The sequence below is a fragment of the Spea bombifrons genome, chromosome 1 (genome assembly GCF_027358695.1).
Source record: "Spea bombifrons isolate aSpeBom1 chromosome 1, aSpeBom1.2.pri, whole genome shotgun sequence".
NCBI lineage: Eukaryota > Metazoa > Chordata > Amphibia > Anura > Pelobatidae > Spea > Spea bombifrons.
The window spans coordinates 22098018-22116226 of NC_071087.1; the positions used below are offsets into that span (position 1 = coordinate 22098018).

Consider the following 18209-nt stretch of genomic DNA (forward strand, 5'->3'; position numbering starts at 1 on the left):
TACTGGTTTTAATAAATCTCACGATTACTAGGAGGAATGCTGTCTGTATAACTATTTTCCAACTATGGAAGCTATGTATGAAAAGCTGTGCATTTTCTCCTTGGACCCCTTTTGCCTCTGTGTCTGTATGCCCTGTATAATTATAATTCATACACAGAAGGTGAGTATCTGCTAAAGTATATGTCACAAATGTCATGATAAGCGGTCGTCAAATTTGGTATGGTTCTAGGTGCACACATACACATACTAACACATACACATTAACATACTAACATACTTACACACACATACTAACACAGTGTGAGACAAACACACACTAACATACTTAGTTAAAATGCCCAAAAAAATACTAGCATACTAACATACTAACACACATTAACATACTAGCCCACTTATATACAGTGAGATAGTTGTACACACCCATTACATACTCACACACATACTAACACACACTAACAGACACAGTAAGACCTCTACCTTGGTCTCAGGACACCTCTTCTGCACCCTCGCTGCCATCACACATTGGTTGCGTCTGAACCCCGGGAAATTATGGTGGGGATCAGTCCCTCGCAACAAAGTGGTTTTAACAGAGCTGGTGGCTGCGCTCCCCAAAACATTTCAAATAACCAACAAGGACTGCTTTTGTATTAGGGGGACAGGGTTAGGGGGACAGGGTAAGAGGTATGGGTAGGGAATGGAACTTTACCAAGACTTTATGCAACTTTGGGACGTATTGATAGCTACTTATGTGAATTAGTTTAGTAAATCATTTAAGAATAATAGACTTTTATTTACAGATTTTAGTATATCAACACATTTTCTGCTGTTTCTATACACATTTTTGTTATCATTGAGTTTTAGGGCTGTAGAAAACTGTGATGAGCTCAGAGCCGGCCTTAAGTGCTCTGGCGCCCTGTGCGGACTACTCCTCTGGCGCCCCCCCATTCCCAAAAAAAAGAAAGGAAAAAAATCCCCCCCTCCTCTGCCCCTTCTCACTGCCTCCCCCCCCTGCCCCTTATCACTATCTATCCCCCTGCCCCTTATCACTATATCTATCCCCTATCCTTACTTACCTTGTTGCTGGAGTCCTGCGGTTGGAGAGCGGGAGGCGTCTGTCTTCCCGCTCTGCTGCGGTGCACGCTTCACAGCTGAGCTCCAGAATAATTCTGGCGCTCAGCACGAAACGCCGGCACCGCGACGGAGTCACGGAGAGTGAGGGGCGCCGAGCGGTTGCTGAAAACTTCACGAGCGACCGCTCGGCGCCTCTGCCCGGGACTTAAATGAAAACACCTTTTTTTTTGTTTAACTTTATTTAACATCCTCCATGTTAAATAAAGTTAAAACAAACTTTATTTAACATGGAGGATGTTAAATAAAGTTACAAAAAAACAAACAATGTTATAATTTATGTCCCGGACGGCGCCCCTGTTGCCATGGCGCCCTGTGCGGCCGCACAGGTCGCACACCCCTAAGGCCGGCCCTGGATGAGCTCATACCTAGGAAATATTCTAACACAAGAAAACTATTTTAAGATATCCTAAACACAATCTATAGGGACACTAAACATTATTCTTCATTCTGCTAATAACATGGAATAGGGATATTGTATCTCCGCTGATTTTGAACTCAATTATAAGGCAGATTATTGATCATGCCTGAGCATCCGTAACCAAATCAGTCTGCAGTGATAAAGATAGGACATCAATGTACAAGCAGGGCAGCAGGCCCTGAAATCAAGCTGAAACAGCTTACTGTATTGTCCTTCTGGGAAGAAGCTCAAGGACATGTCTCACATTGTCAAGACCTGAATAAATACAAACTCATTGTAATTTGTACCAATCACTAGGATGGGGAGTAGCTCCTTTATATGGGGACACATAAAAATGCACAATGCACAATGATTTTAATGCAACCTTAGAATATACTTTTTCCATTAGGGTCCCTGATTGAAGGAGCCATCTGGTTACCCTACCCATCCCAATCATTTCTATAATAAGTAGAATTAGTAGATGGTTGGAAAATACCATTATTAAATGGTAGAATTAAGTGAAATCTCCCAACTCATAAGGCCTTTCAGGTAAAAGTACATGTCACATGACGTCAATGGCAAAGACGGACAGTTTTCGCTGATTTTCTTTATCGTTTCATAGAAACACCTCCCCCACCAGTGAACAACCTTCTAAAATTACTTGGGACGCATAGAAGCACATATAGTAACCCTATAATAAAAAATAATTATATTATTATAAAAATAAAAACATTTATACAAACTAAAGATCATGATGTTTATTTTCACACATGTTTCAAAGAAAAATACATTACAGTTACATTACATTATAGGGAACCTTTCTCACAGATTTCTCTCTTCTATAGGGCTCTATCCTTCATTTTTTAAGGGACCCACTTGACCAACGTGGGCCTTAAGCTGCTTCTAAATCTACCATACCACGATGATTTAATAATAGCCCATAGTCATGACATCTGAACCCTAGAAATAAATGTTATGGCTAATGATAAATTTGATCTACATAATACTTTGACCATTTCACAGCATCATTAACCTAAATAATGATAATGTTGAAAATTCTTTTCTTATACAATATATTTTTGTCTCAAAGTGCCAATATATTGAAGGGATTATGGAAAAACACTTGAAGCAGCGCTGTAAGAATTTAAACTTCCTCACGAAACATGGTTTTCTTTGCAGGTATCCTTATCACAAAGGAAAAATCTGTCTAATCAACAATAAACTGGACAAACTGGACAAACATTAAACTATATCCAGTTTAAAAATGTCCCCGGATGTCCTCAACCAGTCTATGTTTATGGATTTAAAGTGAATATATATATAATGCATGTGCGATCCTGCAAACAAAACCTCTATGTAATAAAATTATAAAGGGAAGAAACAGAAAAAAAGTCATTGGTGGTAACTAAACTATAAAGAAGAAGCAGGAAAAATAATATTGTGGAAAATAATTGTGATAAAAATAAATTGGAACTAAATCAGAGGAAACATGACATCTGTGTTACATTGCAAATACTTGGTTATTTCTCATCATTGACGTTATACTATATAACCATAATTATGTGGAAGCCCCTCCTAATTATTAAGTTAAGATGTTTCAGCCACATCCATTGCTAACAGGTATATAATATCAAGTACATAGGCCGCCATTGTCATAGACAAACATCGGCAGTAGAATGGATCATACTGCTCAGTGACTTTAAACATGTCACTGTCGTAGGACGCTGCCTTTGTTCATGAAATTTCTGCCCTGGTCCCTTGTAAGTGCTATTATTGTGAAATGGACCTGTCTAGTTGTAAGAACAGCTCAGCCACAAAGCGGTAGACCACACACTCACAAACAGGGCAAATCGCCTGTCCTCTGTAGAATCATTCACTATAGAGTTCCAAACTGCATCTGGATACAATATCAGAACTGTGTGTTGGGAGTTTCGTGAAGTGGGTTTCCATGGCCGAGCAGCTGCATACAAGCTGAAGGTCAATATGCGCAATGCCAAGCGTGGGCTGGAGTGGTGTAAAGCCCACCGCCCCTGGACTCTGGAGCAGTGGAAATATGTTCTCTGTCGTGATGAATCACACTTCACTATGATGATATGTGGAAGTCTTGTGGACAAATCTGGTTTTGGAGGATGCCAGGAGAACGGTGCTTACTAGAATGCATAGTGCCTACTGTAAAGTTTGGTGAAGGAAGGATGATGGTCTGTGACTGTTTTTCAGGGTTTGGGCCCTTTAGTTCCAGTGAAGGGTAATGTTAATGCTACATCATACAAAGACATTTTAGATAAATATATGCTTCCAACTTTGTGACAGTAGTTTGGGGAAGGCCCTCTTCAATTCCAGCATGCTCCAGTAAACAAAGCGAGCTTAAAAAGACATGGTTCATCGGGTTTGGTGTAAAAGAACTCAAATTGCACACACACAGAGCCCTGACCTTAACCCCATCAAACAACTTTGGGATGAAGTGGAACGGAGATTGTGAGGCCTTCTCGTCCAACATCAGTACCTGACCTCACAAATGCTCTACTGGATGAATGGGTACAACTTCCCACTGATACTCTCCAAAATCTTGTGGAAAGCTTTCCCAGAAGAGTGGAAGCTGGTATAGCTGCAAAGTTGGGGGCCAACATCATATTAATGTCAATCATTTATGGGAAGTTCATATAGGTGTGGTGATCATCCTTTATATATTGCTGCCTCGGCTATTTCTTAATTCTGAGTGGAGGGGTTTTCCATCACACTTTCCCCACTATATACATATCAGAATAGCACAACTGTCCATGACCAAATGCAGATAACTAGGGGGTACTAATAATTAATAAAAATCAAGGTTAATGATTGATTATAAAGAGCCTACAAGAAGTCAGGTGCGCTCTTATGAAGACATTTACAATGCCTGGGTTTCTGCTTTCGAAATAGATTCTTTCATATCACATGCTTGGATCTTAAGAATGTTGTATATTGTACAGCTGATTTCCCGAATTCCAGATATAGTTACTATCCATGAAGAACTGCTCAGCCTCAAAATAGTTCAAACAATCGGGGAATTGTAGACATCATAATATTGTTTCTGCAATAACTCATGATATAATATTGCATCAATATAAGGAAGTGTTAAAAAAAGGGACTGAGTTTAAAAATATCATGGGTTGAAAATCCTCAGGCAAGTAACGAAAACAAATGATGCATCACAGTGGAGTAAAGCAGATGGAGGAATTTGCCAATGCTACGTACACGGAGCAACACATTGTAACTGGCGGAGATTTTGATTTGTGATTTTAATTGAAAACCCCTGAACCAAATCAGGTTCTACAGCTCAACGTTTGCCCTGACTCATATATCTCAAATGTTTTACTTCTCTTCATTATTATTTAAATCAAAGATGACTTCCTATCTTTAAAAGGTGTCTGCAACCTACTCAACTAGACATTAGACCTTATCTCGAATGAAACCATCTGACCAGCTGGCAGAGTCAATCATCTTCATATTTCCACACCTTATATGTTTCCCCACCATTCCATCTCAATTCTAAGCTTACAAGTAGGGACCTTCTGTTATCCTATGTACATATCAGGTTCTGCATACGTTGGGACTATATAGACATTACGCTTCATAAGAAGATCTGTGTTTATGAGCAGTAATAAAGGTCAAAATATTTGATTACAATCTTCCTTAATGGCCTATTAAAATAATTTGTTTAATAGAGTGTTTTTATACAGATTCTGGCTGTCCTGTGAGATCTGTTGATGGGGTCTCCTTTTTGTGCTTCCAAAGCCAACAAGGCCAAAAAAGAATGCTTAGATTACTACTACATTCACAAACAATAAGGACAATAATGAAGTCGGAGAGCTAGTGTTAGGGTGAAAAAACATATAAACAATATACATGTTGAAAACAGATATGCTAAAACTTGTGGTACACAACTGTGTATCAGCTGGAGAGCTACGTGTTAATTAGATAAACTCTTGTAGGATTATGGCCCATCGAGACCGCTTTGGGTGTCCATCGCTTAACGGTCAAAGGGCTGAACGGAATCCTAGCAAGCATTAGGACCCTGTGTGAAGAGAGAACCCTGTCTGTCTATTTATAAACAGGTATTTTTACATTCAGACTTTCCACTCAGGCATTATTGGGTCAGGGGAGACGGTCATTTGGGGGGAATATGAAATCCCATCTCATGGAGAGAGTTATTTTTAGGGGTCATGGAAAAAAGGAAGGATTACATATCTGACAGTCCCAAATAATCTCTCTGAGACTGTAAAGCGGAAAATGTGTTTTGTTGTTAGTTTCAAGAGTTACCACACAATAAAAAAAGGAGAAAAGCAGCCTCATAACACTTTCACTACCAGAGCAGAACGTGGACTCCTCTGGGCGGGTGGGCATTCCTCGCATGTCTCTCTACTAGTATAAATGTTAACATTTTCAGCGCTTGAATGCCACCAGAACCATATTTCAACACCATAACATGCTAACAAAGCACATATGTATTTCTTCAAAACATCAAGATGTTTGATATTTTTTGTTAATTTAACTATACTTTTTGTATAATTAAAAAGCTAAACGTATGTACCGTCATTTAAAAATAAGCAGATGTTTTAAGTATTTGTTCTATAATACAGTATTATAAATTTGACAGCTTTTAACAAATAAGAAATAATAATAATTGTAACAACATGGAAAATAAAAAATATAGCCATTTAGATTCCAATCAGGCCAATATATATATACTAATATACTGACAATAATTAAAAAATTAAAATAAATAAAGCAAGTATAAATAATGCATAAAAAAAACAGTACAAGCTATAGTCACTACAAAGAATAGGTACAAAGGAATACATAACTAACAGTAATATTATATATATTAATTATTATATATTATTAACTTAAAATAAATTTCCGCAAAAATTGTAATAAAATATGTGCTTTAACTAAAGTCTTAATCAGGATATGCCTAAAATTCTAAAATACAAGGGGAGAAAAGTTTATTTAGTGCTGGCACACATAAACAGGCATAATTTAAACTAAGTTGAAAATCATTCATATAAGTGAACCACTCCTAAATTTGTAGGCTTTACAGCTAAAAATGTATAATAAATTGCCTTTAAGTTTTTGTAGCTTAGGGGTGGAAAAGATTTCCTTTTTAACCACAAAAGAAATTGGAAAAAAAATCTAATTGAAGTTTTGGAAATTTTCCATACTTTCTTTACAGCAGCCCTTTGTAAATACACCTGGGAGAAACTTTAATGAGAGAAACATTCATAAAAGTACATATCCATTCAACCTCATAGTATCCAACAAAATGAATTATAACATTTCATTTACCTAGTGTTTATATTATTATATATATTCATCTACTCATCATTTACAAAATGACCCCCAAATCTGATGTTTACGATTCGAAAATTCCTAAATGTTCACAAATGCAAATGAGAGCTATAAGTGAAATCAAATAGCATAAGCTGTTGTTGGTGTTTCATTAATATACAGGGCAAATATGCCATACAAGAATATAATAAACTATTTGAGCACATTTTGATTTATAGGGGTCTATAACTTTCTCCCAATCTCAGTACACTATATTAAATATGTAATGGTGTTTACTGCTTAACGTGATATATATATATATATATATATATATATAGATATTAGATACAATGTTTTTACTATGGAGAACTTCCTTATGCTTATTTATATTTTATTACGTAACAAAGTACAGAATGGAAGTTTATTTCAGAGGAGAAATGTTAGAATAAGAGAAGATAGTTTAAAACTGGGTGGTCTGTTGCGTACGTGTAAGCAAGCTTGACTTTACTGACAGGGTAGTAGATTAATGGAACGGCCTGCCATCAGAGGTGGTAGAGGCTGATACAGTGAGGGAATTTAAACATGCATGGGATAGGAATAAAGCTATTGTGAATATAAGACAAGACCAAGGACTGATTAAGGTCGGAGGTTTTACATCAATAAAAGAAAACGGGCAGACTAGATGGGCCAAATAGTTCCTATTGCTCCCTATTGAGCTTCCTTTCGTCTTTTGTTACGATAAGAAGAGATACATTCAAGAAAGGATATTGAATATGATAGCTTAGAATCCTTCAGGTGAATTAATTATTCGATATAATATTGAATATTGAAAAACCAAAAGTACAAGGTATAGGCTGTAATAAAAAGAAAATCCTCAGTTATAAAGCCTTCAATGCAAACAACTCATTTTCTCATACATTTGTCAGAAAGCGATAACAATTTTCACCCATTAGTCCCTCTCTTGCTCCTATATTCAATTTCCGGTGATAATTATTCTGCTTGTTTTAGCTTCAAACCTCCTCGAGACTAAAATATACATTTTTACTGATAACAGAAATGAAAATGTTTGAAGAATAGTAATGTCTCGACACACACCTGTCCCTGTTCCTATTTCCTGTCAGATGTCATCACCTTCTACCTCTAAATCTTCCATTAAAAGCCTTTTGTCAAAGATCAAAACCAGCGATACATTTATCACAACTGACACAGCATGACATTGACAGAAATTCACTTTATTAACTGTGAAATCTTCACTGCTGTGGTTTTTTTTCTTGGATTTAATATTATAGTTTCTTGACAGAGAGGGTGATAAATTTAATGATTTATACAAATTCGCCACAGATAATAGATGAAATCAAATAGAGAGTTAAATATTAACATCTACAAAGCTAGTCCGCCTACTAATACAAGTGTATAATATGCGCTATATGAATTATTATATGTTTAGTGATGTTTAGCATTCAAGGAATCATTAATGTTATTTCAGGATCAACAAGGTCGCTCATTCATGTTGCCTATTTCACCCATATTGCTCTCAAAGGGTTAAAGACACGGTTCTATATTTTTTTCTCATTAGTATAACTTTAAACTAATACATTTTGTTCTGTTTTGGAAATGTCAACTTTTTTTTAACAAAGACCTTTATTTCTTTGGAGAAAAATTTTTTAACCCTTGCAGGGTTGTGCACCATATGGGCACTTAGGGAAACTATATATGGCTGCCTCCTAGAAAGACTACATCAAAGTCATTTCATAATTAGATTTTTCAAATATCAGATGTGGAGGAAGTTTTGGGGAAGGAATACAGCATTTTTGGTCTCAGCTGGCTCAAAATAATACCTCCATGGTTCAAACACATAATTGGATTTGCATTCTCTGTGGATTGCAGAGTAAGATCCTGCGGGCGCATAATACCGAGACAGACTCACAATTATTCAGCAATTCCATGCCCTGTTTAAACATCCTCATTCAAGCTTTCTCCATAATCATGATGAAGGCGTAGCTTTTAATTAGGACATTGTAACGCTATGAAGAGATGGCACGTATTGCTCAGGTGTAGGATATGCAGAATAGGAATTATCAGGGAATACTAAGGAAACCCAATATCTAGGAGATAATACTTAAAGGGATTTAACAAAGTACAGGAGGGGAGTTTATTTCAGAGGAGAAATGTTAGAACAAGACGTCGTAGTCTAAAACTAGAGGGGCAGGTTAAGCTGTGATGTAAGGAAGTTTTACTTTGCAGAAAGGGTGGTAGATAAACGGAACAGTCTCCCATCAGAAGTGGTAGAGGCTAATAGAATGGAAGAGTGACTGTCTTAGCATTTGCATTGGGAAAAATGAATAGACTAGATGGGACAAATGGTTTTTATCTGTCGTCAAATTCTATGCTTCTATGTAATCTTTACTTGTATCGTGGTATAGCCTTCTTAATTTATACAGAGCCAATAAGAACCATTCTCAAGGCTGCTCTAAACTAAGCTAACCAGGGAGCCCGACATGTGTACAAGCTGATGACAGCAACTCACATCATGACCAGCCAGACAGCCCCCGTCATCTATCTGAGCATGATCTGTGTGAACTGAAGTGACTAGGACCATAGATGCCAGATGGTCTGGCTGGTCATTGTGAGAGTTGTAGTCTGCAGCATATGGAAGATCACCTTTGCGAACCATTAAACTGCGCACACTTCTCTAGTCCCAGATATTACAAATTGTGAACAGGTAATAAAAACTAACATAAACTGGTTTTCATGAACAAAAGTCATTCTCGCCATAAACACCCAAAAAGCTGGATTTTTGGGTGTGAAGTCCCATGGTCTGTATTATTTGGGAAGTGGGCAAAGTTTGGTTACAGATGTCTCTCAGCTATGGCAATCGGTGTGTGATAGGCAGCAAACACAGTGCAATGCACAGTAACGCTGAGTGTGACAAGAGGTGAATCCCCTCCAGTGATAATATATTTATAAATGCCGGCTTTTGCCCCAGATTAATTCATAGAGCTTGATCAGTCACAGAGAATTCTGATACCGTCCATCAGGCTTCTGGTATAACATCCTCCTGGGTGCCTCTATAGTATCACCCGCTAGAACGCCTCGATGATGCTGCTACATTACAGAACGATGGCAGCCCGATATATGATAATGAGATCGGGGCACATCGGCCCGGGGATCCGGCACAGGGATCCGGCACCTGTTACGGGTGACCCGCTACGGTGACAGAAACGCCGCACATGTAGTGGAGTTCTTACCCTGTCAGCGCAGATGACCGGCCGGTAGCTGTCTTCCGGAGGCAGGGAAGCAAACTGTTGCATTGATAGCATGCTCAGTGGGCTGACATGCCCGGCTCTCTCCCAAACACTTTCCCTGCGCGATTCCTCGCTCACATTCTCCCCTCGCAGGGATCGCGGCTCCACTCAGCTTCCACGTGCTGAAGATGAACAAGAAGAAGCATCTTGTCAGTTCTACATATGCTGAGACACGCCTCTGATCGAGCAACAAGTCCTAGGAGACTCCCACTCATCACAGTATGTAACAAAACATGCAGAAACACACTCACACGCTAAAATATATATCACATAAATTATATATATATATATATAGATATGTGTGTATATATAATATATATATATCATATATCACATAAATATGTATCACATAAATAATATATATTGATATGTGTGTATATACATATAATATATCACATAAATAATATATTTATATGGATATGTGTGTATATATATGCTATATATATCATATATCACATAAATATGTATCACATAAATAATATATATTGATATGTGTGTATATACATATAATATATCACATAAATAATATATTTATATAGATATGTGTGTATATATATATATATGCTATATATATATATCATATATCACATAAATATATATCACATAAATATGTATCACATAAATAATATATATTGATATGTGTGTATATACATATAATATATCACATAAATAATATATTTATATAGATATGTGTGTATATATATGCTATATATATCATATATCACATAAATATATATCACATAAATAAAATATTTATTTAGATATGTGTTTATATATACTATATATATCATATAGCACATAAATATAGATCACATAAATAATATATATATAGATATATGTGTATATATATCTATTATATATCATATATTAAATAAATATATATCGCATAAATAATATATATAGATACAAATATATATATATCATATATATGACGTAACTATATATCACATAAATAATATATATATAGATATGTGTGTGTATATATACACAAGATAAAATAATACAATAATGTTTGAAAGCTCTGGTGAGGGTGAATATTGTTTGGATCAATTAAAATATGTGATATAGTAATGGGTTTAAAATGGTCAGACAGGACCATACAGTGTTGTATAGTGAATGTGTATCTTTTCCGGTGACATACAGTTTGCTGTGCTGTGCATTTGATTGACACATGGTGACAGACTGACGCCAGCTTGTCAGACACACACATAACTTATCTGTATCTGCATGGGGGGCCTTCCTATACATGTTATGTGCATGGTCCATAGGGGGGCAAGAGGGGGCACTTACCCCACCACCATGCACATTCAAAGAGACTGGAGCAGCAGCAGGGGAGGGAGAAACAGTAGGCTGTTTTAGAGTAGGTGAACTAGACATAGAGAACAAAAAAGGCCTGGTAGTCAGGGGACTGCAGCACAAAAAAAGCTTTGATTTTATTCTGCACCCCCCCCCCCCCTCTGCTGTCAGGGTGGTTTGGTCTGCTGTCTTCCTCTATTTCTAGATGGTGTCCTCCCCTTCACAACTGCTCCTCCACAGGCATAGACTCCATCCTGGGCTGAGACAGTTTGGATACAGCAGACACAAGGTAGTTTATTTGAAACATGTATTGCAGCAAGGGTTAATACCCCAGCTGTTGAGACTCTCAGCCAGTCTGGTATATGGGAAGGTGAGTACTCAACAATTGGAGTGCCAAAGGTTACCTTTTATAGGTGGGGAGGATATTTTGCCCCCCCACCAGGTAAAACCCCGCAGAGGGCAATGATTATGTGGCCTGGATATTTTCCTAATGCCATTTTCAGTGTGTTGAGTTAGTCTTATTTTATGCAATCTAATTTTAGTGAATAAACCTGGTCAGGAAGATTTGTGTACATTTGCAGAATGGCTCTCATGTACCATCAAACTCTATATTTCTAAGGTAGCTTGATGCACTGGCCACCATGTAAGTAAAACAAGCAGTGTTTCTAAATGACACACTGCCCAGTTTGCAGGGAAGCGGAGACAGAGAGGGACACATAGTCTGTTAGTTTCCATAATAAAATAGTTTGGGCATGACGGTCCCTTAAAGTTATACACAGTATCTGCCTCATTATAACATGAACCTTTCTGTATGGAAAAGTGCCTTAAATATTGGAGGAAATCAAATCAAAAAGCTGAAACATAAAAAAACAATACACACAAATCTGAACATATGCAATTATATATTTCAGCAGTGTCCTACTAGCCTGATACTCCAGCTTACATATTTTAGAAACATCCAAGCAAATGATGCGGTTGAAAAAATTATTACTGTCTTTCCCTGCTGTAACCTGGATATATATAATGATCCAGCATGCATCAGTCTAGTATAAATGGGCACTAGTGATCTTTTATAAAAATTTTTAAAAAAAATTAAAAATCACAGCTGAACATATGCCTAATAAATTGAAATATTTATATTTTAATTCAAGTATGGCAAGAATACTTATATGTAATAATGATATCATTAATTATTTTATTCAACATTATTTATAAGAATATTAAAGAATTTCATGCCAGACAAGAACTGTTTGGGGCATCTAGTGCAAACGCTTTTTCGTACTTGCTGTAAGATCTGAAATGTTACTATTCAAAACATGCTTAAACCCACTCACCGCAGTCATTTCTACCACTTCTGGTGAAAGGCTGCTCCACTTACTTTTCAGTAAAGGAATAACTTCTTACATGACCCAATCTCTAGCCTTCTAATGTTAGATAGACTTACGCCTAGAATTGTTTTTTTGCTACCACTGCCCTTAAAAAAAGATACCATGATGTCTTCTCGTAACTCTAGTCAACACAACACACTCAGCCTACTGAAACATAGAAGTTGATGGTGGATATAAACCAGTTGGTCCATCCAGTCTGCCCATTTTTTCTGATGTAAAGACTCAGATCTTGATCTAGCCTTAAGATTCAGTATAGCTTTATCCACATCCCATGCATGCTTTCATTTCCTTACTGTTTTAGCCTCCACCATTTCTGATTTGCATTGTTGATGTTGTGTATAGAACCATGTTTACATAGTACTAAAATTCCCTCAGTAGGCTTTGTGTTGTGGCAAGAAATGTATTGCAACCACCCTCTAAAGCCTCTCAAAACTAGCTGAGGTTAATTTGGAAACAAAATGACTTCCTCTGAAATGTACCAGCATGAATTATATATCATGGCATAGTTACATTTCATGCCAAAATCAGAAAAGGAAGGAAATAATTACTGGTGAAATTCAACAGCTATTGCTAACAAGGTACAGTTTGTTTAAGACATTCAGTAAAATTAACATGTGTTGAACCTCTGACCCTAGTTGGGTTTCAGAATCCTAAAACCCCGTTCCCTCTAGAACTGCTGACTACAAAGAGAAGCCGTAAGTAGGCTCATTCTAAGCACTTGCAGTTTAGGATCTGTTACTTTTTTGGGAGATTATGGAGACTCGGTTCTCACATTACAGAATAAAACTTTGATAGTTTTTTGAGTCTTTTAAATGTTCCTGACCGAGCTGAATTAGAATTCCTGACATGTATTAGAAATCAGAATTATTTTCAATAGCAGACACACAAATCATATAAAAATCATAGTGCAGAGACATGTCTGTAGAGAAAACAAATTAAGAATTGGCATTTTTTGTTAATAATTTTTATTGCTGTTAATTATTTTTATAATATTTTATTTTAAGGTGTTGACTTATTCCTAGTGAAAAAATATATTATTATATTCTTGGTTTGTATTGAATGTTTCTTCATTTTATTTTAAAATACTTAACTTTTCAATTATTAGCCTAAATTTTAGTTGGTATGTCTATTTAGAGTTATAATTTTATATCGGTTTTTGTATATGAAGAATTTTACTGTACAGACTATTTTTCGCACTTCTGGAAATTAGGGAGTCGAAAAAAAGAAATGTATTATTCTTCACAATGAAAAATCATTAGAATGTGTGCTAGTAATTGTCATTGTTCTTGCAGTCTTGATTAAAAAGGTACAAATAACATAAATGTAGTTTAATTGGTAGTGTTTGGAATTTGCAGTTGATTGAATATATGAGAAATGAGGCGGAGAGCGGTATCTAAGCATGATAGCTAAGCTATTTATTGTGAGGAGTCTTTCAGGGATGGGGATAGAAATGGATGCAGGAAAGATATGGAGCTCGGTTTTAGATACATTAAGTTTTTAAGAGAATATCTAGGAAGAGGTAGTGTAAAGACCGCTAAGAGTTCATGGGACGAAGCAAAGCTTTAGGTATTATTTGACATATAAATGGTATCAAAGTTCAAAAGACTTAGGTTTCCAGATCAGCAGATGGAGCCACCAAAAGCAGCACTTATGTTAAGAGGCATTTACACGAGATCTATAAGAAAGATATGTCATGAAAGTCTTAGTGAGTATTGATAAGCATGGATTCACTACATACAGGTAATAAGGTATTGGTACAGAACAGTGTCATTTTGGAAGCTACCTTAATTATAGTAGTCTAGACTGAATGTTTAGAGAGGACGGTGGAAAGGAGCAATAGGTTGGTGTAAAAAGTTGTTAGGGCACATTAGAACTAAACTAAACATGGGTAAAAGTAAGTAGTAGGAGTGGAAAATCAAATTATACTATAAAAATATGCTATTAAAGGAATCAATCTATGTGCTTCAGTTTACATGTTCTCATCAATCTACATTTGTATTTTTTTAACCTGCATCAGTTTTCTTTTAATCCCTAATCCACTGCATCTCCACTGCTGCCCTTCTACTGCAATTTCATACAAAACGTTTCTTCATATCAGCATTGGACTAAGTGGATGGTGGGACGGTCTTGTTGCACGCCAAGGCAACCCTTGGACACCAAAACCCACTGGAGGTATCATGCAAGACCGTGTTTTGGTGTCTAAGCAGTTGTACCTCTTTACCCATTTGTATGTATAGATATGATTAAATTATAAGTAAGAACATGTCCTGTAATGTCACAAGTTATGTTTTGGTTGTATTTACTATTACAATTATCAAAAAAACAATGGAAATCTACAGTGCATAAAATGTCTTAGCTACATGTTCTAGGTATCCGGTATCATGCAAGGACTGCTGGTTACTTTAAGTATGTGTAACCATCAATATCCTTTAAGGCTGGATAATTTGAGACTCTGTTAGCCTGAATGCAAAATGAATCCTTGCCTTGGGCTTGTGACACTTGAGCTGTCCTGTGCCCTGTGAGCGGGGTAAAGAAAGGAACTGTGTGTCAGTGTCTTGTACCTTCTCTCCGTGACTCATTTCCATTAAGTCACTTCAAAGGGCAAGCCGTACTGCAGAATATTTGAACAAACATTTCTACAACTCTGACCCACAATGTGTTACCATATCATTTGTATGCAGTTTCTCCTTCAGATTCATGATGACATGTTTTGTGTAGAGCACACAGTTCTACAGCACACCAGATGAAGCCTGCAAGAAGTGAAACATGTTGTGGGAGAGCATTAAGGACATTCTATCCCAAGTGGCAGAACTGTGTGCTCTATACAGAGACGGCTTAAAGGATGTGGGAGCAGGGATCCGGGTGACCTGTTGTATTTAAATTCATGAAGACTGGAGGAATGTGACATCTCATGTCTGACACAGAAGCCTGAGAGGTCCAATTGAAAGCGCGGAATATAGTGAGCGCTATACTGCTCATGAAAAAGTGCAATACATCTATCACCTATAGATGCTTCTTCCTAATACAGACAATACTGCATTATGTATTTTATTACAGATCCTTTATAAAGGAGAACTGATCTAGCTACACAAGCTGAGATAAGTTTGGTGTGTTCACTTTCTATCTTACACAGAGTGTTTTTACTGTTGGACATTACTTGTTCATTTTTAGCGCACACCTTCACTTTTCAATTTTGTATACTTTTCTTCTAGTTGTGAGGCACTAGAGAAGTTTGTGTTGCTCATACAGTATACATAGGCACAGTGGACGAGCCTCTGTTTTACTTACATGTTTAGATGCAGATCAATACTATCATCAAGGCATTAGAACAATTGAGCAGGGGGCATTGGGTCAAGCTGGTTTATATAGCCTGCGTAACCGGTGGCAGGTGTACATGCTTAGCAGTCATAGGCAGCAGGTGTGTTTTCAGAAATTCGGCTAGGCAACAACAGTGAGTAACAGCAGGAGGTAACAGCGCTGAGAGCTGCAATAACAATGATTTCTAGATGAAAGAATCACCAGAATATTATTGGAGAGAGTATATATCAAGCTGCACTCACTTAAAAGGCATCCATTACCTTCTCAAAATATTGTATATACAGTATATATAAGGGGGAAAAACATACTAGTTCCAATTTATCCACAAGTGGGTGCAAGGGTATATCCCAATAAATAAATACAACAAATAATTCAAACATGTATAAGCGTAAAGAAAATTCATATGTATGAAGAAATATGAATACAAGTATTATATATAAATATTGGTAAAAAATCGCTTTAAGTCAAACCATTAGTCTTTATGTAAAGGTCAAAATGTTCATTAAAACATTTGGTGAAGTGCTGAGAACTGGCTGCATTATGAGTCTCTCTAAGTTTACTCCAGCAAGCAAAGTATTGAAAAATGACATCTAAAGAAACCACAAGAGCAAAATCTCAATAGTGGTGGGAATTTATTAAAGTAACATGTTTCCATGAGTCCAATAGGCTCACACATCATGCGCTTTGACCGGCCATAAGTTTGCTTTGGTTTACAGGAACATAACCCTGATTCCTGAAGACCAGCTAGATACCCAACACCTTCAAAGCACAGGTCTTCAGTTATATCATGTGATAGTTGGGTATTGCAAAGTAATGTTAATCAAATGGAATATGGCAGGAGACAATGAAGGCAGAAATCACTATAATGTTTTTAAATTACTTTCTAATGATTTCTAGTCTCATTTAAACAGTTCACCTCTCCATATAGCTCATTTGTCCAGCAAGCTTGTCTTGTTTTGGATAGAGTAATACAAGTAGTGTCAGCTATTATAGTGAGAGGTCTCCTCACAGCTTTATATACAGTACAGTATCTTAAAATGATCTTACTAGTTTGTGTTATCAGTAGTTGACCTGGTTGAGACTTGAAATTATTTTCCAACTTAATAACCTTCAGGTGGAGCTTTCTTTGATTTTTAGTTTCGAATCATGTTAAGGTATCATGCTAATCATCATGTTAATGCTCAGTGTAATATGCAGATACAATGTATGTGTATCAATGTATATTTTCACAAATAAATTAGTAACGTTGGAATATTTATTGCATTTAGTTGCTTAATAATGCCGGTTTCTAAGCAATACCTAGAGGTATATCTAATTACCACAACCTAATTTAGCAGATTGGGCTGTAAATACCTCTATTTGGGTGGTGTTTCCGCATTCTTGCTTTTCAAATACCAGATGTGCATAACCATTGGGTTCCAGCTACAAACATAGGAAAATTCTGCCTGATACATTATTTATTTACTCTTCTAGAAATGAAGTATCCGCTGTCATTAATGAAGAAGATTGGACTGCTGTCATAGGATACTATTCTCCATCCAGGTTCATCCTAAGGACTACCCAAGGCTGAGCACAGATGATTTTTGCATTTGTAAGGTAAAATTATATTATATATTGAGCGGTATCTAAAAAAAGCACAGCTAATGGAATAGTCCAAGGAATGATGACAATATCATATTACTTTATATATATATATATATATATATATATACACACACACACAAGCCTATGGTCCATGTTTACAGCTTCCGCATTACTGTGTAGTATTAGGTCATGTTAAAATAGGCAGGAACAAGTCTTGCTCCATAGGCATTACAATCCAAACAGTTGCCAAATACAAGCAGAATACAAAACATATCTGGCTACCAGGTGTTTAGGTTTGAGAAACATTTAACTCTGGTAATGGTTTATTTTATAATGGCATTTTAATATAAGCAAATCTGATCTTTTCCAGTCATTAAATGTGTCCAGCAGCTGTTGCCTTTAACAACATTGGTGTCAATCATCATTACATTCCATAACACACTTTCATGTGATAATGTCATTAGCATTTCACCGAAACTAAATTCA

General features: G+C 36.5%; 1 protein-coding gene across 1 annotated transcript in view; it reads right to left on the reverse strand.

Annotated features, from left to right (window-relative positions):
- The window catches only part of CORIN (corin, serine peptidase), a 95475-nt gene extending 85203 nt beyond the window's left edge, over nt 1–10272 (reverse strand). Inside the window, exon 1 of the mRNA XM_053458426.1 lies at nt 10081–10272. Coding sequence (XP_053314401.1) covers nt 10081–10152 — 72 coding nt within the window. The 5' untranslated portion in view covers nt 10153–10272. The remainder of the gene's footprint in view (nt 1–10080) is intronic.
- Between the last annotated feature and the right edge of the window lie 7937 nt (nt 10273–18209).